Source organism: Haplochromis burtoni, unplaced genomic scaffold (genome assembly GCF_018398535.1).
Source record: "Haplochromis burtoni strain Fernald_Lab_line unplaced genomic scaffold, NCSU_Asbu1 Contig_75, whole genome shotgun sequence".
Classification (NCBI taxonomy): domain Eukaryota; kingdom Metazoa; phylum Chordata; class Actinopteri; order Cichliformes; family Cichlidae; genus Haplochromis; species Haplochromis burtoni.
The window spans coordinates 1,674,195-1,695,097 of NW_024582436.1; the positions used below are offsets into that span (position 1 = coordinate 1,674,195).

Below are 20,903 nucleotides of genomic sequence, written 5' to 3' on the forward strand. Positions count from 1 at the left end.
GGATGAGAGGTGAAACGTCTTCAAGGAAACTTAAAGAAGTCCAGACGCTTGTCTTTCCAAGCTCCTTAGATTAGTGTAGATGCTAACTCAATCGGTTTCTACAAAACACAGATTATACCATTGAAAGCTGTCTGATAACTGTATCTACATTTTTTGGTTGGTAGATGAGGGTCAAAATAAATATTAAAGAAAAAAATTGGACTATCCAGTTTAAAATTTTAAAAAAACCAAAACAGAAAAACATGCAAACGTCACCTAAACATCTTTTCACTACTGCAAGTTCATTTAAATGTACTGATTTTGCTTCAATACTGGTGTGACCGGGTTTTTTCAGGCTCTGAATTAGACCTCTAGTAATCAGTAATCGTTAAGGTTACTGCTCTTCAGCTTCCTTTGAGGAGCAATCAAAGGCCACATGTGCTTCAGCTGGGGTTTTTTGAGGGTCATACTTGTAAACCTGAATATGAATTAAATACAGAAAAAAGGCCCTGACTTTTACACAGTCTCTGCAAGCCCATTTAGAGTGTTGCTGATATAGAGAACAGATGGAAAACAGGATGAAAGTTGCCTGCAAGGGGAAACAAGCACTTATATGACGCATACTGACACTTTAGTGATGTTTTAGTACTCGTGTTCGTGTTATTATATGTAGAAAATGTAGAAATTACTGGCAGATTTTAGCTTTAAAGAGACCCGTCTTACTTTTTGCTTCGTTCTAGTGGTTAAGAGCTCGCAGAGCAGCGCTTTACAGCTTGCTAGTGTCATGTCGAATCATTAGGGTCGCCAATTGTTTTCTGCTGGTTTGAGCTAACGTCAGCGGTCTGCTACGGCAAAGGATGTCAGATTTAGCAAGAAGACACGTGTTCATCTACTGTATTGTGTGTGGTGCCATGCAACATGCTTAATCATCGTCATCATCAGCTGTAGATATGTATCGGAAATGTAATTTATATGACATACCGTTTCTCATTCTAATATGCTAATCAGTATAAATGTTGTGTCACAGTTTTGAATCCACACTTTGTGCTGTATTTGTTTAATAGTTTATAGGAAGACCCCGCACTGAAAAAAAGAATCGTGGCCGATGTTTCGTTGAGAGTAACGCGCAGTTTAGCTGTGTATTTATTAGAGTTCGGTTGGCATTCAGTTTACACTTTCACCAAGTGGTTTTTTATCTCTCTTTCGGTATGCGTGTGCGTGTGAGACTTTGTTCCTCTGTAGCTGACTATCTCTGTAACCTTGAGCGTGCGTGTAAGCGAGAGAGTGCGAGCGTCTAGACTCTGTGGATCCTGTTGTTATTCGGTTTTGGTCAGTATTTGGTTGTGGCTTTTCAAAGCTTGTTGCTTTTGAAACTGTATATTTATTTAGTGAATGTATGTTTTCCAGCACCCTTAAACTTACTTTACCTTTCTCTGAACTGATATTTTCCTGTAAATACTAAATTGTAATACCATCCTGCTTACACATGGGGTCACTAGACACCCGAAGAAGAACTGCACCATGCCGTCTACTATCGACTAAGTCACCATCAGTGGTCTTATTATCAATAAATATACAGAATAACACTTTTGTTTGCACTGTGGTCATTTTGCTTCAACAGAAACGTAACTGGGTTTTTTTTTTTCATTTACAGTACTGTGCAAAAGTTTGAACCATCCCTCATTTATTTATATGATGCAGGGAAAATGGCAACATACATTGACAGCCACTCTTCCGTTGACACCGTTTCTGATGAGTCTTCAGTGAAGAAGAGTAAGGTGCATCTCTAAGGTTTCTTTTGGACTTTTTCAAATTTCTTAATGTGACACGACTTTTAGATACCGTTTGCATGCTGTAGATATTATTTGTTTTGTGACATGCTGCTTGTAACAAAATGCCTAAAGATACGATTTACAATTTGTTCCGGCTCATCCCTTGAATTGGGTGTCTTTTTTAAGCTTGAATGAGTCATGGGTCGGTGTTAAGTGGAAAGAAACATTCCTCTGAAAACGCTCAGGTGCAAGGACTGCACTGGAAATGAGTGAAAAAGTAGCCAATGTCCAAAGAAAAACTTTGAAATACCTTCAGAACTGCTCCTCAAGACCACTTCAAAAAAAGAAAAACTACAATAAAGTCTATTTTATTTTTTATTGCTTTTGACTTTTAAGAATTTTGCACAGCATTGTAGCCATTTCTGCATCATGATTTCCTGTTGTTTCCATAAGACTTCTTCTAACAATGTGCCATCACCAGTGTGTGAATGTGTGTGTGAATGCGTGGATGACTGAATGTGTAAAGCGCAAATACAGGCCATTTACCATTTAACACGAAAACCACTCGGTTCACTAAAAATATTCACTTAAAATTGGGAAATTATATCTAATCCATATTTGATTCACTAGATGGCTCGTAATTTGACCAGTGTATAGGGCCTCGGTTTAAACGAGAAGTAGAGAAAAGATCGGATTAAAAGTAACAACATGTTAAACGTAGGCTAAATAGACGACAAGCACCTATATGGTGTTATAATAAAATACCCCCTAAAAAGTCAAATGAAAATAAAATAAATGAACAAAAAATGTAAATTTCCATTAAACGTGATCTCATCCTATAAATAATTTCACTTATGTTCTTCCAGTCCTTTCAAAAGCTCCCTCTTCCCGCATCGCTGCACACTCGCTAACGGCGCAGGTGGCCTTTTCTTTTATCTTATCACGCCGTGCTCGTCCACATGATGGCGCCTGGTTATCAGCTCAAAACGGAACTGTGGAGAGATTTCACCGAGAGAGAGAGAGAGCGTGCGGAGGGAGGGGGGAGAAAACACGGAGGGGAAACCGCATTTGTCAAAGCGCCGCACACACATTCCCCGGTCTCTGTGTGTCTGTTTTCCTCCCCTGCTGCAGCTGCTGCTGCTGCGGGCTGCGTCGGAAACAAGGCCGGAAAAAGCGGTGCGACGATAGGGGAAGAGAGGCTGGTACTCGCGGGGAGACCGCGCCGACCGACTGGGCTCGCTCCAATCTCGTTACGCAAATTACCGGCAGAGCGGCGCGGCAGTGGGTCCGCTAATGGAGCGTGCGTGCCGCTGCCTCCCGCGCCCTGCCTCGCCCTCGCCTCCGCCTCCCGACTGCACATAATGGGTTATAGGCTAGAGGGAGGCATTCACTGGGGAAGCGCTATTACTCACACGCACGGCAGACACACAAAGCGCCGCTCCAGAGCGCGTCGGTGTGTGCGCAGTGCAGCGGGTCTAATTATGAGGAGATAAGTCTGCTTATCGTCAGTCCACTTTAAAAAAAAAAAGAAAGAAAGAAAGAAAAGAAAAAAGAAAACACAGAACATAAGGAGAATTTAGAGTCTTTGCCTTCTGAAATGAGCCAGCGGACGGAAATGTGACCGCTCTGAGTGCGCGGTGGATCAGCAGGGCGGTCAGAGAAAACTACTGAGGTCAGGAGTTGTTGGGGGGCCCCTCTCCACCCACGCCCCTAACGACGCTCACCCCCAGACTGCAAATTATAACCAGACTCTGTGGGAAAGCCTCAAGTCTCTTTTAATATCCTTTAAAGCCCGTTTGTTGGGCTGTGTTAATTAGGTCAGAGTATTGCAATAAAGTTCAATACCTGAAGCCTCAAAATGACCGTACAGTTGAATCAATGTCCCTCTTAAACAGTTTAGAGCAATAACGATCATGGAAAAAAAAGTTAACTGCTACGACTGCGTTCATTTTAGCTTAGTATAACCATGCCGCATCCTATTTTTCCCCTAAATGCGATGGTGTGCACAAGACTCTTTCCCTATGAAATTGCATCTACCTCACTTTAAGCCTTCTTTTAAGCAGCTTGACTTGACCTAGTTATTGTAGTTTGGCAGAGACTTTTCTCAAAAGCATCGGGACGCTACCAAAGTCGGAAAAGCACAGTGACATATTTAAAACTGAGGACGGCTTTCCTCCGATGAGCTTTAGCAGTCGCATTGTCCTGTGCCGGGGACATACGTCATTGTTTTCATGGGTTTTATGACTGCACTGTTCAGTTTACTCTGCAGACTTTAGAGAGTTCAATGCACAACAAACAGTCATCAGTAAGATGTTTTATTCAATAATTCAAAGATGCAGAAATCTGAAAAGAAAACCAAAAACCAATCTTAACCAAGGTCACTGTGGCAAGGTGTTGATACATTCAGCAATCCCGAAATTCTCCTCCTGACGCTCAAACAGCTTCATTATTTTTAGGCCTTTTAAAAACACAAAAGTCCACAGCTTTGAAATGCGTGTTAACGTAATTCTTTTGGGGTAACTAAATAGTCCAAATGTGCTTAAAATTTACAAATAAGTTACAATATTACATGAAATCCAACAACTGTACAAAAACAGGGAAATCACTCACTGCAGTATTGTTGTAAAGTTTTCAAACCCCTGTCGTGGTATCCCAAGTATCTGAAGTCCTTCTTACCTGAAAACATTATGTCATTAGAAGGTTCCCATTTATTGTCGTAAATGCTAATGTGCTACATTGGACGCTGCTCCTGATTTGTCTCAGTGATGGCTGCCAGCCTTAAGCGGCGCACGAAGTTCAGTATGAAAGACAAGTTGGGTTTTTTTAAATGGCTGATTAAAAATCGTATTAAATCCACAACAGGAATTACTTTGACTGCTTTGACACACACCCACACCCACACCCTACCGTCTGCACCCCACGGTGACGCCTTATTTACTGTCTTATAAAGTAAAATAGGAGGCCTGCCCCATTCCACCTGTCTGTTTGTGATGGGAGCTGTTGTCGCTGTTGTTCTCGCAGCTGTTGTTGTTCTAATTGCTGTTGCTGCTTCGCCTCAAGCTTCCCCGCTTAACTCAGACACCCCTGCCTCACACTTTTCAGCAACATGCAGTTGTGATGACAAGTACTAGAGTTCCCACTCAAGCTGCCTGTTCCTATAGCTCAGCACACCACTCTAACCCTCTCTCCCAACCACCTCCCCCTCCTCCTCTATCTCCTCTCTCTCCCTTACTCTTTGAAGCCTCGGGGATGATGATGACACCCGCCGTAATCGGTGGATGCTCAGCTCCTGACATGACACACAATCGAGAAACTCTCCCGAACTGATCCGGGTTTGGTTGTTGCATTCAGACGCGGTACGTCCTCTGACAAGTGGAAAGGCCTTTCACGGGAGAATAGAGGAATTCAGTGAGGTGGGGTCCATGACTGACAGGTCTGTTGAGAAAGCAAAGCCAGCTCCAGTTTCACATCTCTCCTCTGCAGTGGTGCACATTTGCTCTGCTGACCTGTTTCTTTTTTTTTTCTTAACTAGATCTGGGATCAGCTAATCTTCAAAGCAGCACTAAGATTAGTTCATTTGTTTTCATGAGGCTTTGCAGTTTTGGAGCGGGAGGGATGTGGGACAGGGACAAGGCTCCAAGCACATTTGCTTTTATCCAGAAAAGGTCCTTTGTTTAAGCATTCACATTTTTACTTCTTCAATATTTTGCCTTCACTCTGTGCAAAAATCTTGAGACGCCCTCCTTTCTTTATAGTTTCCTTCCAAGGTGCTCGACTTTCTTTTAATTTGTGATAGTGATAGTTCTCCAGGCTTTTCCAGGGTTTGTTAAGCCATTTAACACTGACCTATGAATCATTCAAGCACAAAAATTGCATCTAACTCAAGGAATGAACCAGTGTTGAGGCAACTTAGCAAAGAAATGGCACTTTGTTACTAGTCGCATGTTGTAAAAAGAAATCATTTGCCCCCATGTCTTTAGTTGACTATGAAAACACAGTTTTACACATCTCGGCCTGCTGTGTAGAGTGTCCTTAAAAGATTTTCGAGGAAACTGGAAAACTGAAAGGAAAAAGAAGAAATGTCAGGCTTAAAACACAACAGATAAACAATGATAAGAATGACAATGATCCCAAACACACTGAGAATGCAGTAAAGGGCATAGTTGAATAGAAAAACACACAAAGGAACACTGTCAGCCATGGATTGGCCTCCCCGGAACACAGGCCTCAACATTACTGAAGCAGTGTGGATCATTTTAACAGAGAACAGAACAAAAGGATTGTTAAAGAATGTCAGAGATCTCTACCTGAAGACTACTGTGTTGAAGAATAAAGGTGGTCAAACTATTGATTTTCAAGCTTGTCAGAGCTGCACAGACTCTCTTTTGGCCTTGTGTACTGTATTTCCATACATGTTTGCACGTTTCAATAAATCTCTGCGCCTAGTTCTCATTTTCCTAGCAAAATATAAAGAAATGAAGGCTGGCTTGATACTTTTGCATATTGCTGTATTTATTTATATGTTTAGGGCACTGAAACAGATGATAAAACACAGAGTACAGTGAAAGTCAAAAATAAACAAAAGTAGCATTACATTAATGCTTATATGCTACTTTTTGCTCATACTGCATTTCACAGGGAAATATATTTTGTCATGCTAACCTTTGCATTATAATTTCAAAAAGTACAAATTGGTTTTTGCTTAATATGAATAAGTATGAATCAATAATATGTTATAGAGCAATAGAATAATGACACACAACCTTTCTGCTTACATAGTGAGTAGTTTGATTCTTATACTTTAAGTATGTTTCACTGGTATTAGTAATACTTCCTCCACCACTGGGTGTGCGGTGAGGAACTGCGATGGAAACAATATGACAAGGGACATAACAAAGAGAAGCTGTAGGTAGATTACGAAACACAGAGAGACAGAAACCCAGCAAACAGGTTTTTGTCTTCACATTCTCACAATTCTTGCTGAGTGAGACTTCTTGAATGCTGATGCATTTACAAAGAATCTAGAACAAACCGTGCCCGCATACATCATCTCCAAGACACACAGCATGATTCAGGCCACCCCTTTATCCGTGCTTTAACTTCCGACTCATCCTAACATCATTCATATAAGCTTATCCCTGTTTTGATTTAACACATTTTGATTTAATGCCTGTCAACATGGTGGAATTTTATTTTTGCTGACGGTGGTATGTGGAAAACATGTGTGTACAGTTTCACCTTGGCCAGAAGTGTTTACCAAAGCTCAGATTTCAGACTCCCACCGGGTGCACCTAGTGTATCAAGTACTAATGCTGGGCTATTTCTGATGCAGGGGCTGTGTGGGAGTTCCCCTGTTTACCAGCAGCTGAAGGGCAGACGAAAATCAGCTACCCACCACCACTGCTGGAAACCGGCTGGTGCAACAGTTCAGATTTTAAGCGTAATCTCACAAACCTTGACAGCGCTGCACCTGGTTTATGGACTAAATTACCCCGAGTGGAGTTCAGCAGGCCTGTTATATTTCTGTTAGTGTGAGACTGGTACTCAGTAACGAGTAAACCTGTACTCTAATCACATTTGTTGTTACTTTAATTGCATTTTTGTTGCCATAGATGCACAGTATCCATGGTATTTCTGCCTATTATGGGTATTTTGTACACAAAATACACCAAAAAAAGAAATTGCTTTATGAAAAAACAAGTTGACAGTATTATAGACTGTAAGCATACTGTATATGATTAGCATAAGAGGACACCAGGCAACTTCCCTGTGCTATTAAACCAAATAAAACCTGATCCACAAAGAGAAAAAGGAATTAAAATTCAAAGATAATTGAGCGATAGATGTTGCAGGACATTACTGCCCCCTCTTTCTTAAAGCATTAATTGTGTAATGACTGTTTGCACTTGACACACCCCAACGTTGAAACACCCAGCTTTATAAAGTATTTAACACAGGCTACACCCCCTCCACCTGCAACAGTAAACACTTATACTAACGTTTAATACAGATAAAGAACCACTGAATACTTCTATTATACTGCTGCTTATAATTTGCTGATGTCACTGCTGTAGACTTGCTGCCTGTGCTTTTTTACTCCAGATCATGAACTCAGTGACTCTACATTAGTACCAGTTCTACCGGAGTGTCTTTCACATACAGAAAACAGGCACTACGTGGTCGAGCTCTCAAGGATTCCAATAACTACACTATAAATATACATCGTTGAAAGGACTTCTTCCACGTGTTGCTTCTGTGCTCTTTGCACGACTACCGTCTCCTCATTGGTCAAACTCGGACTTGTCCCGCCTCCGGGTCATGATTGGTTTGCCTGGAAACCAAAGTGATGGGCTGATGGCTTGGATAATGAATATTCATAATACCGGTCTGCACGCTACAGCCTCACCCTACGTGCCTCAGCTGTGTGCTTCATCGGAACAGAATGTGGGATGTGGTGATGTAATCTCAGCGACTTTTTTACCGGAAGACAGCGGTACACTGTAGGTTTACAGGACGGCACGTTGCACAGTAAGTGAAGTTTGGGATGAAATTGTTACGCGTAAATACGCACCGTGAAACATCGCGTGTATTGGGCTTTAATTGACGTCTGAACTCGATTTTGAGCTTTTTCTCGAGCTTTGCATCGGTGTTTGAGGTTTACTGTGGAATGTGTTCTAGTCTACCTGTCAACATAAAGCCACGCCTTTTCTAGAGAAAGCGCCAAACCTCTGTTCTCTGCTCTGTGCCATTTCAGGTCATTTGGGTCCGATTACTCTTGGTAGAACTCGACAAACAGGTTGTGGCACCGCCTTGAAACTACCTGTGTGTATATATCCCAGCGCTTTCGACGAGTTTCAGAACGATCGAGAAGAGCAAGCAACTGAGCGATAAAGCTCAAGAACCGAGCACGACTACCAGAGCAAGTCGCATGATTGCTTGAGGGCAGCCAATCTTCGCTGGAGCATTAACAGAAAAGCAGCCTCTGCGTAAAGCCGATCAGCGCGGTATTACAGCTGGGCACACACAGAAGAGAGGAAAGCGAGACAAGACATTCGGATCATTGCTTTCACGGAAAGAAACAGGAAAAAAACAACTACCGCCAAGATGATGATGCAGCTGCAAGAAACCACAACTCAGAAAAACTCCCTCTTCAACGCCATGAACAGCTTCATCGGGGCCGTAAAGAACATGGACCAGACCATCCTGTTGCCCAGCCTGCTGCGGGATGTCCCGCTGGATGAAGACAGCCAGATGAGCTCTCTGAAATCAGAGGAGGACGAGGGGGACATGTACAGCTACTACCAGCTGCTTAAATCTATCCGCGGGGAGATCGAGTGGGGAGTCAGGCACGGCACCTCCGACGAGACGCGCAAAGAGAGCATGAAAGTCACTCGCTCTCACTCCTCGATGTCGATGTCCTCCCTCTCTTCAGCCTCATCCGAGGAGGAAGACGAGATTGAAGACGAGAATCTGCAGAGCCAGTTCCAGTACCATCTCACCGGGCTGCAAATGGTGCTGTCCAAGCTCACTGACCAGGCTAACTCTCTCACCAAGCGCTACAAGAAGGAGCTTGGCATCGGAGGTTGGGGCCAGTAGAGCCCACATAAACTCTGACGCACAGACTCTTTTCGTTAACTGAATGACAAAAGTGTCTTCTTTGAATAGGCCTTCATGCTGCTGCTGCTGTTACTACTGATGAAATTCATGGACAAACATTTGAATGGTAGAAAAGAAAGCAGCTATTTTTATCTACAGGCATAAATGGTGTTGGTCTACTTTGTGGTCTTGACTGTAGATGTGTTGATCTTGGAGAAAGCATTTGCGTGCTCATCACACTTGACTATATTTTTGCACTCCAAAGTGTCACACGCAGAATGCTTTCAGCTCAAGTGATCCACAGATGAAACGTATTTAAGCCTTTTATTTAATGTGTAATTTATTACCTCACTCTGTATGTTTAAGAGCCAGATGTTATTTCAAAGTTGGAGAAGAAGTGGTCTGTTGGATCTTAGACTGTTCTTCTGAACCACCTCACTGACAGGGATACTGACAAAAGACTTAGCGTCCTATCTGCGACACTGATGATGTTAGTGTGTTCAGATGAACTGTATGTATTGACTGTTGTTTTAGTCTAATGTGTCTCATGTAAAGTTCTTTGGAAGGAGGCAGATGCTTATTGTAGCTGCCCATGATCGCCTCATGTCCTAAATGGTCAATGAACTGGAAACGATGGATAATTCTTCTGGATGGAGAATAATGAGGTTTTCCATGAGATACATTAGTTATTGTAATTTTACCCTGTTATGTCCATCTGTCAGTTTAAGCCGATGCTTTTGTATGCACCTTATGCCCCATTTTTGTACTTGGTAATATGTCTTTAAAATAAACTTTTATAGAAACTTATTGCACTTGTTGTGTTTTGTTTTTTCTTTTTGTAAAATCACTGCAGTTTTACATTTTAGATAAAAAGTGGGAGAATATTATAGCGTATTATTTTGTTTTGTCTCCCTCCCCTCACTCCCAACCTTTGTGGCAGATGGTCGCCCTGCCTTGAGCCTGGTTCTCCTCAGTTTCTTCCTGTTAAAAGGGAGTTTTTCCTTCCCACTATCGCCAGGCACTTGCTGATTGTGTGATTGTTGTGGTTTCTCTATATTATTGTAGAGTCTTTACCTTACAATCTAAAGTTCCTTGAGTTGACTTTTGTGAACAGATACTATACAAATTGAATAACTATTGAGTAAAGACGGCAAAAAATGGAGTTATTTCTTGATTTTTACTTGTGATTTGCTTTAAAGCTAAACACCTAACACAACTGATCTTTCCTCTTTTGATCACAATGAAAGCCTGTAGGCTATTCTTAAACATTCAGAGTGTTGATAATGTTAAGAGTTGCCACAAATTATGCATTATAAACTTGAACCATCTTTTTAAAATAATATGCAACATGAACATGCATCCAGAGATGGAAAGAGCCAGGTTATACATCACAAAAGAGAGAGAACGGAAACATCCAGACTTCCTGGTTGCATTCAGCTTCAGTCCTTGACTTTTAAAAACGACTGGTTATCTCACAGTGATGATCGTTGTGTAAAGTCATTGTTCTGAGCTCTTATCAGCTGGGGACAGATAAAGTATGAGTTTTGTTCGAGTTATTTTATCATAACACCCAAATATTTTGTTGCTCAACTGCACTTTTGTTTTTTTTCTTTTTTGATCATTTGTGTTGTTGTTGGGGGAAAAAAATAGGTTATGACGCTGTAGCATTGTCTGCATTTTCTAAAGACAATCTCTGGGGAAAGGTGGATCTCAAAACCAGCAAGGGAATTAGTTGATCTTTTTGTATTTGCAGTCAATAGACTGCCAAAATATGCAGCCTGACCCAACAATACTGCAGTTTTGTCCGTGCTATGATAACCTCTCAGGTTAAAAACCAAAAGATTCACAGAAAGGCATTCTGACCTTCAGATTTACCACAATTGCATTCAGCCATTTGGAATTTAAAAACATGTTATAGAGTAGAAGTAGAAGGAATGCTACCTGCCAGTTAAGTTTCGAGTGACAACACCTTAACCCAACTGGGCTCTGTGTGATAAAAGGCTGATAATATTACATGTATTTGAATGCGTCGAAAAAGACTTGTTACTTCCTTTTCTTAAAATCTCATTGTTTCCTCTGGATATTTCCAACTGACTAAGTGCATGACACAGAAAGAAAATATGCAAAATATTTTAAAATACATTGTTCAATCAGCATTTTCCTGCAGTCTGGGAATACCTGTGGCAGTTAGGTGTGCTCTGTAACTACTTTCATCAAACTAACATTTTACAGTATGTAAGCATTTTGGAATGCATGAAAAGGAGTGCCAAGTCTGTTGTGAATATACACATGTGTTACACATGTGTTACACACTAATGTAACACCCAGAAAACACCCAGAAAACAGATTTCCTTCACTGAGGTAGTGACAACCTCAAAGACCAGCAGGTACAGCTGGAGTTCCAGTGTAACAATAGGGCAACAAAGATGCACACACCCACTTTCCACTTTGATTCTCTGTCTCATTCACACTTGTGTAGAACTGCAGAAAACAAAAAGCCACAATCATCAGCAAATAAGGCAATTTGAAAGGAAAGGTGACATTTGAGGAATGAAGCGCACTTACCGTAGTACATTCATCTCTGTGACGCAGCCAAGCTCTCTACAGCTAACTGAAATAAAGATTTATTTTTTTTAACTTTTATTTAACTTATATATTTAATTATACCCAATGCAATGCATGAACAAAATCTACAATAACTAATAGAAAGCTACTAATGGCTACTACACTGGGTATCTCTGCCTGTTTGATATGGCAGATGCTCTTCCTGATGCAGTCCCAAAAGGAAAAATTGCTCCTACGAATGAACTGGGAATCATTAGGTTGTTAAGTGAATGTGTAAACCACTCCAATATTGAGACACAAAACATGGAATGAAGTGAAAACATTGCTTAATTTTCTCTTGCCTGTCTTGTTTCAGAGAAACATAAAATTTACACATCCTTTAAAATGCATATAAATAGAGCCTAGTCCACAAAAATAAAAAAAATCTCCAAACATACACACCTTGAAAATACATCTCAGAGGTTTTGCACAAAATCTAAACCCTGCCCATGCGAAGGACAAAGGTAACATGCTTTGCTACATTTATCAGTAGTCTAAATGAGCTGGCAGTTTGTAAAAACATCCGCTGAGATAGTACAATCTTATCTTAATCTCAACCTTAAAATGGCTACCTGAAACTACCAGAAAGGCTTTTGTTGTCAGTCACCAGACAGCAATGCTGCAACATGCTTTAATGGAATCACAAGGTTATGTTTTGTGGGTTGTGCTTGTTTATGTTTGTTTAATTATTTGTGCCCATAATCACGTTAGACATGGGGGACTTTGCGACCTCTTAGTTGCATACTAAAGGTTAACTGGTATGAGATATCTTGCTTAAATAAACATAAGAATGCAAAACTTTGTTCATGTGAACATTCACTAGCTTACTCAGCGTAAAGGTTCTTTTAATTTTGGGGAGATGTTATGCTATAATAAAAACAATCTTGTTATTTCATCATATTTTTATGGTCATATAAACCTTACACATTTCACCATAACACATCAGGACAGGTAATGTTTCTGCTTTATTGTCCCTTTGTTAAACTGGAGAACAGAGGAATGGTATTGTATATTTATTTTGAACATATTGAAATAGTGCAACAACAACAGAGAAAAGAGAAACACAAAAACTGAGCAAAACAAAGCGAAAACAAAACAATAATACTTATAAATAGCTTGCATGTTCAAAAGGGAGTAGGAGGAAGCATAAACTCATTTAATCCCACCCCTTTCCAGTATTTGATAACTAATCGTCAACACTTTTTCTTTCTGTTTATGCCCCATCCATCATAAATTCTTCCTTTGTTGAATGTATTTGCATTTATAACCCCACTAACACGCCAAAAGATATACAAATTTACAGATATATACATATATAAACATACATAATAGTGGGTCAGAACACCTGATCAAAACCTTACCTCATCACTGTACTTTTCAAAAACCATATTTTTGTATGGCTTTCAGAAACACGGGCTACAAAACGTCTGCACTCGATTTTTTCGCAAACAGTGTCTATCAGTTTTGTCCCCTTGCCCACACGGTAGAAACAGGAAGTTAATGGAAAGCTACAGCAAAATAAAAACAAATCGAAGCGAAATTGGCTGAAAATCGCTGCGAATCAAATATGGCCAGTCCAGATCCAAAGTCAATAAGTAACGATTCACGCTGCATATTTTTTAACACTCATTCAGGAGACTATCAATGCGTAAGTAGTTGACGTCAGTTAAACTTCAGCTTTTGGCTAATTAGCTAGTTAGCCGCGAAACGTTTTACCGTTTTTCTCTTCTGGGGGACTCTGCTGATTAAAAGAGAGTAAAAGAAATGTCCCATCCTGTTTTTAGTTAATGATTAGTTGATAAACAAAGACCTAACCCCTGCTTGGTTCCTGCTGCTAAGCTTTGGCACTTCACCCGATTTCATAGGCGTCTCCCATGCTAGCTGCGGCTAATCAACGTTAACGTCATTTCAGAAACCTACTGTGAGGTCCACTGGCTCATTAAACGATAACTGCACTCACCCACACTTAACCAGCCTTACACTGAAACACTACTGTCAATACGTATTGTTAACATATCTTAGTTTATATCTAAGCCGTAGGCTTGGAAAGAGTACGTTCATATGTTTGTCTATATAAAAATGATACGTTAGTAATTTTAGATGTTAATTAGAATTTAAATTCATTCAACTCAAATTAAATTTTCTTTTTTAAATGAGTGCCACCACTCATAGATTTCTGAGGAAGCGCTGGATCGTTCGTGGAGAACCATTTAGGCCTAAATGATGTGTGCTATCATTGGGCTGCTTGTTTACTAAAACAAAGTTTGTTTACTTTACCAAAACTATAAAAAGTCGATTTTGAAAAATATTCATTAAATAATCCTGACCACCAAGTTAATGTAAGTAAAAGATAGTCATCATTATGTAAGCAAATTCAGACAAGGCTTAATTTATATTAATGTAAGCAACTTTTCAAATTGTCACAGCTTTTATTCTTTCTTTCAGATTTTCACAATGTATACACAAGTCTTTGTTCAAATACATTTTATAATTCAAACTATAAAGAGGCAATAGATTAAACGCTTTTGAGATTTGAGATAAGCTATTGTTATTAATTAAAATAATATAACAAGGTTTAAATATACTGAATTTTTAACATTTATTTGCAGTGAGTTTTTTTTTTTTTAGATTTAGTGCTAGACCTAGAATTGGCGCTTTCTGAGGAAAGAATGCCAGCTAAATGGAGTTACCTAAACAAAGGAAGGAAACTGAAAATAATTTGTCTTGTTTTGGTTATTTTTGTAACGGAGTTGCATTGATTAGAGCGACAGTCTCGATCTGATCAGGACAGAAACACAAAAGACTGACTGACCTTTGTTTTACCCGTGGTGTTTGCACATGATCCGATCATATCACATTCTGTTTGTTGTGTCATATCACTGTTTATTCTCTTCCTTTTAAACGCTAAATAGGTTTTGGTGGCGGGGTTGCACATGGGGTCATGCATAATTACTGTTCTTTAAAATAGGTTGGTGTCAAATAAAATTGTTTAACAATTATGAGAGACATGTATGAAGAAATGAAAGCCACATAAAAATTGTATTTATAACTAATTTTACCTCTTGACATGCAGTTTGGGCATCAAGAAATTGGGACAAGACAACAGGTCATTTTTGGGGTTCTCAAGAGCTATTTTGTATTTTAAATAATATTTTGGAACCACTTTATAAAGCTAACTGTACATTTTGTTGGAGAGCAAGAGTAGTTTACACAGCAAATGCGTGTTTTAGTATTTTGTGCATGGAATATTTTCAAGTTCCTGGGTGGGACCAGAAGTGTCCTTGTAGAATGGCTCAGTAGCTTTTACTCCACAATATTAATTTATTAGCAGCAGCTGTTTATTCTCCTATAAATGAAACTACTCAGTCTGTTTGAAGCAGTTAATGTTTGTATAACATGAAGGTAGTGCTAACATGTTAATACATCAGTAGTAATTATGCAGTGATAGAATAATGTAACAGAGTTTTATGCAGATATTGGCAGCATATCTGCGGTCAGTGATCCAGTTTTATATTCTGAATATCTGATTGTTGTTCATTGCCCTCTCAAAACCCACCACCTCTTTGAATATTATGGTGTTTGTATAGTGTCAAAATGTGTCAGAGAGTTGTGTTTTTTTTTTGTTTTTTTTTACTATGGCAACAGCAGTTGCTTCAGGAAGATCAGTCTCTTCCTCAGCAGGGGGTTGGCAAAGGGCATCATCTGTCTGAACTGCTGAATCTCCTCTGCCTGCCACCAGTCCTTTGAAGCTAATTAAGAATACTGCTGGTGTTTAACCTCCTCAAATTTCCCCATATCACTTCACATCTTTGTTCCTGTTGCTGGCCCTCTGTTCTTTGCGTAATCTGGATTGAAAGTCTGATGGTAGGCTACATAGAAACTGCTCCTCTTATCTCTAATCCAAGGCCAAACCCTGCACTCTGGCAGCTCAAACTCTGTGTCATTCCTCTGCTGCTTTGGGGCTGTAGTGGTGTTGAACTGCCTTATGACATAGACAGAAAGCGCAACTGTTAAAACAGCATCTATCAGCCCTGTGCTAATATTTACAACAAAAAAAGAGACAGAGAGACATGGCAAACAATCACCTTAAACCCAAAGCGGCTTGAGGGTTCAATCAGCACCTCTCTGCAAATTCAAGTGCCAAACCTGGATACTATAAGGCACTAGACATACAGGTGGTATGGAGTGTGCACTCTTTAAAAGGTCATTGATAAATAAATTTATCAGGCGTAGCTTTCTGCCTAAACCAAAGTTGACATGAGCTTGGGAGATTAGATTGGAAAGACAAAATCAGTACTTTTTCTGGTACACTAAATTTGCTTGTGTGAGAAGGTGTGGGTCTCGTGTGCCAGCAGTATCAGGCTGCAGGTTATCATCAGTTCTTGCAGCAGCTCAGCTGCGCTTGATAAAGTGTGCTGCAGTAGGGCTGTCTTGTGCGGCGCCCAGATCAGTAATGATGCAAAGGTAACTGCAATTTCCGGGGAAATAGCTGACTAACCCACATACAGATGTTCATCAGTGAAGAAGGTAGCTATCTGAGTTTTCAGACAGTTTTTATTCATCGATTTCTTACTTTATCCTCTCATTATTAAAGATTGTGGGAAAGATGTTAATGCACATGTTTTTGTTGGCTTAGCAACACCTTGACAATGAGCCTTTCAGTTTGTGGAAATGTTTTGTTTTCAGACACATTGGAGGGTTTTCAAGCATGAGCAGCCCATTTGAGGTCATGTGAAATCAGATTTAATTTTAATTCTTTAATTAGGCTATTGCAATTTGATTTTGATTTTTGTTTTTTGTGAGCCATTCATAGGTGGACTTGCTTGTGTGTTTTATGCTTCATTGTCCTGCTGCATAACTTAAGTGCACTTGACCTTCAGGGCCAGACATTCTCCTTCAGGATTTTATGGTAGAGAGCAGAAGTTGTGATTACATCAACATCTGAAGCAGCAAAGCAGCCCCTGACCATCACACGGCCACCACCTGGCATGATTGTTACTTGTGTTGTATTTTGAGATCTTTTAGCCTATTTCACTTTGTTAGATAGATTATATTTAACTGATTTGTCAATTGAGCAGGTCTAGCAGTAATCAAGTCTGGTTGCGGCTTTTTGAAAATAAACAGCCTTTTTCCTCAATAATTCAAGTCATCATTTAATACCAGATCAAGATAAGTGGAAGGAGACATATGGCAACAAATATACACCGACCCTCTGAATGGATTCTGCTACATCGGATGCTTTGCAAAGAATTTGGTGGATTTAACACAGTGTGTGGTTGATTACCTTTAGAGCTGAAATCTTTAAGTATTTAACTGATGGGTTCATCAATTAAAAAATATAATTAGCAATACAGTATAGTTTATACACAATCAAATAAGAAAATTAATAAATACTTTCTTGTTCCAGCTGCTTAATTGTGAGGATTTGTTGGGGGTTTTTCTGACTCAGCCCCCGTGTCTAACCCTTCATTACATAGTCAAAGTAAACAGCCATATATGTTAAAATAAGGCTGTTTTCACTGAAGGTTCATTACTTTGTCAGTTTTTAGTAGGAATAAGACTCAGAGGTAAAACTCACAACTATGATATGAGGAGAAAAAATAAAAATAAAAAAATGGAATTATGAGCTTTTGTACCCTGAGTGTTGTTAACATTCCTGCAGTACTACATTGGAAGTCCTTCACATGAAACGAAGACAACAGGAAGGCCACACAGACAAAAAAGAATGTTTGAAAAATATGCCTTTAAATAAATGAAATCTTTCCTATCTTAAAACCTTTGAAAGCCTTAACTTCTAAGTTATGCATTAAAGGAAGACTTAATTTTTTGCAGTAAATTTCCATCTTTTTTTTGAAAGGGCTGGATATGACGCAGCATTTGTTTTTTGCGGAAGTGATTATCAGACTGATCGAAGGAGCTCCTTGTTATTGTTGATGTGTCCCTTCCGAGTACACATGTGTTGAACGTGTGCAAAGGGCCAGTGCAGCGATGTTGCATGTTGGATTGTGCGGACATGCCGTTGTCTGTTTTGTATGCAAGGCTTCTGCTGCTGGCTCGTTCATCTACCCAGACTGACAGGACTGACTCACATATAATTCATTCTCATCATTCTTTCGCTTTCTGAGATCAGTTTCAGGTTGCACACAGCTTTTAGCAGAAAATGTAGAGTGTCAGGTTCTAGCTGTGTCTGTGTTTCATTTCCCAAAGCTTCCTCAGAAGCCCTTTCTTTATAGTGTATTAAAATAGGTTCATGGACACTGTAGATGTGTCAGGTGCCTCCAGTTTTGATGCCCAGGTTGCCATAAGTGTATGCAAATCCTGTTCTTTTTTTTTAAGCTTGCATGTTTGCATTTATGTACACAAACACAGAGAACACATGCTAGAACAAATTGCAGACGTGTAGCCTGAGCTTATCAGGCACAGCGTTTGTACATCTGATGCTGTACGTGCTTCTAGTGCTTTCCAGTGCTTCCAGTAGATCATACAGAGTACACTACAAGGAGTACGCATAAGTCAGCTGAAGATGTTTATATGATTTATGATTTATATATTTTTATGATTAGTGCACGTGACCTGGACACTAATAAGATTCATTTCTTTTGTTTTGCAGGGGGTGATTTTAACAGTAAAGCGAGCCACAGGAACCTTCTCATTAGTAGGATGGTGAATATATTTTGACTTATATCTTCCTCAAATTATTCTTTGTGTTCAGGGGTTGATTTTTTCTACATTGCTAAGTATTTAAGATATACAGACTGAGTGATGTGAGAATTTTGAAGACCGTTACCAATATTGGTGTTTGGCAATATAAAAAAGAAATTTTATTTTATTTTTCTCTTTCAGACACAAAAAAAATATTTCTTATGTGTCGTTTATTTACTTGTTTACACCCTGCCTGATTTGCATGGATCAGCTGGTTGCTTTGTTTTTGGTGTTCCAAAGATGTGACAAGGAAGTTGCAGACTGCCCTCTGATGGATAAATTATGCAATGCCAATACTCAAAACATGGTTGAAGGGTGTTTCTCAAATTAAGGATGACAAAAGGATGATGTATGCATCGCATTTGCACTGCTCACACTGATCTAAAATTTGTGCTTTTAACCAGAGCCACAGAGTTGAAGAAGGACTTGATGACTTGATGAAAATTGAAAACAAAAAAGAAAAACAAAACAAAACAGGCAACACATGGGGCAGATTCCATAACACGAGGGATGACTGCAGTATTTTGAGCTACTTTGACAATGAAAATGAAATTGCAGTGCTTGTGTTCTCAGACTTAGCAAACTTGTAGATCAAACCCAAAAATCACCCTTCTGCATCCTGTTTGCTTGACATTTCTTTAAGAGTATTACTTACTCATCCATGAATAGATAAATTAAGGTAATCAAGTGGCCATCAGTGCATTATGTAGTACAGTCAGTGATATTTTCCAACACAGTATGTAGGTGTTAGTGGTATTTGATGTTGGTGATAATTTGCTTAATAGGTCAGTGGCCTTTCCACAGTATTACATATTTGGCTAAGCTGCTAATTAGAATTAGTCATATAACATTTATAGAATATAATTAAGAGTGCTTGATGATCTTTTTTGCATTCATTTTTGGAGATGATGTGGGTTGTGTTGGGGTGGATGACATTATAACAGCAAAAAATTCAGTCACCTTTTATAGGAATAATACCAATAATGAACACTGTCCATGTAAAGCTTCCAGTGAGCCTTGAGGTTGCTTATGTAGGTAGAAAAAAAATAGTTGAAAATAGTAATGAAACTAAATAATTTATATCAAAATTTTCTGAACCCCCAGGCTGGTAGCATTAAGAGTTTAAGTGGACAATTATTTTAGTTAGCAGTTCATATATTGGACTCTAGCATTGATACTGCTTTGACTTTACAACATTTAACCCAGGTGGTCCTTTGTTGACACGGATTAGGCCCGCCACACGACTCGAAGCAAGCCGTAGCGGTTTAGTTTTTATTAATTTCAGCCTAAACAAGCTTTCATGCTTAGTGATCTTACTACAAGCTAAACAGTATTAGCAGTTAAGAGTACAAGAGAGCCCGCAGGGTTACGTGCTGGAGTTGTGATGATGTATAGAGCAGTAATTGGTCTGTAATGCTCAAACCGGTGCCCTTGTAATTAGCCAATCTCACTGATGTTTTTCTTCTCTCTCCTCAGCGTTTTCATGCTGTTTGTAATCTGGCTGCTTCGCAGGTATCACTCTTTGGCGCAGGTAAATTTGTACCTACGGTGTTCAGTATGTGTTTGACACTTCTTTTCCTGTTTGCTTCATTGCCAGCAGAAAGATGTTTAATTAGCCATGGCAAATCTTGGCATAATTGAATCCAATTAAAATGCACCAGATTAATGAAATGTGGAGTTAATTGACTTAATGGTCATTCTGCGATAGTGGTTGCCGTCTTTGGGTTTTTTTTTTCTTTATTTGTTTTTTCTCTCTCCAAATGAAGAAGTTTAAATATATATAAAAAATGTTGGCTAGCTTTTTCTCCACTTTTTCATTCGTCGAGTCAAAGGGAGTTTTTCTGCAGTATGCTGCTCTTTCTGTTTTGTGTTTTTGAGACCATGTGGAATTTTTTGTGTTTTTTAAAGCCGGTCCAGCAGGAATGTCAGGTTTAGAAGCAGTGCATATTATCCTCTTAATCTGAAGTAAATGACAGCTTAGTGTTGGGCTCTGATGGATCCTATTACCTCTGGAGCAGGTTGCAGGGAGTGACCTCACATCCCTAATGCTCTTCCTCCTCCTCTTCCTCATCCTCCTCCTCTGCTCCTCTTATGCCACATAAACCTTCTCCTTTAGTCCATCCACTTTCAAAGGTTATCTGTCAGTCAATAGTCTTTAGTGCTCTCAAGGCCCTCCTGCGCTCTTTTGCTGTCTCCACCTCTCTCTGTTCACCCCCATCCTCCCCACCCCTCCTCCTGCTCTGTAGCCTT

General features: G+C 39.6%; 2 protein-coding genes across 3 annotated transcripts in view; both read left to right on the top strand.

Annotated features, from left to right (window-relative positions):
* The first annotated feature begins 8,126 nt into the window (after positions 1-8,126).
* Positions 8,127-10,154, top strand: mid1ip1a (MID1 interacting protein 1a). Its single transcript, XM_005935106.3, has 2 exons — positions 8,127-8,279; positions 8,506-10,154. Exon 2 carries the CDS (start codon positions 8,856-8,858, stop codon positions 9,345-9,347), a length of 492 nt encoding a protein of 163 aa, XP_005935168.1. The 5' UTR covers positions 8,127-8,279; positions 8,506-8,855; the 3' UTR covers positions 9,348-10,154.
* A 3,245-nt stretch (positions 10,155-13,399) lies between these two features.
* si:dkey-100n23.5 (cyclic AMP receptor-like protein A) overlaps positions 13,400-20,903 on the top strand; it is a 52,495-nt gene continuing 44,991 nt past the window's right edge. Inside the window, exons 1-3 of one of the 2 annotated variants that reach the window (XM_042221838.1) lie at positions 13,400-13,599; positions 18,562-18,614; positions 20,130-20,184. In XM_042221838.1, coding sequence (XP_042077772.1) covers positions 13,519-13,599; positions 18,562-18,614; positions 20,130-20,184 — 189 coding nt within the window. In that variant the 5' untranslated portion in view covers positions 13,400-13,518. The remainder of the gene's footprint in view (positions 13,600-18,561; positions 18,615-20,129; positions 20,185-20,903) is intronic. The other variant, XM_005935103.3, reaches the window with a different exon arrangement.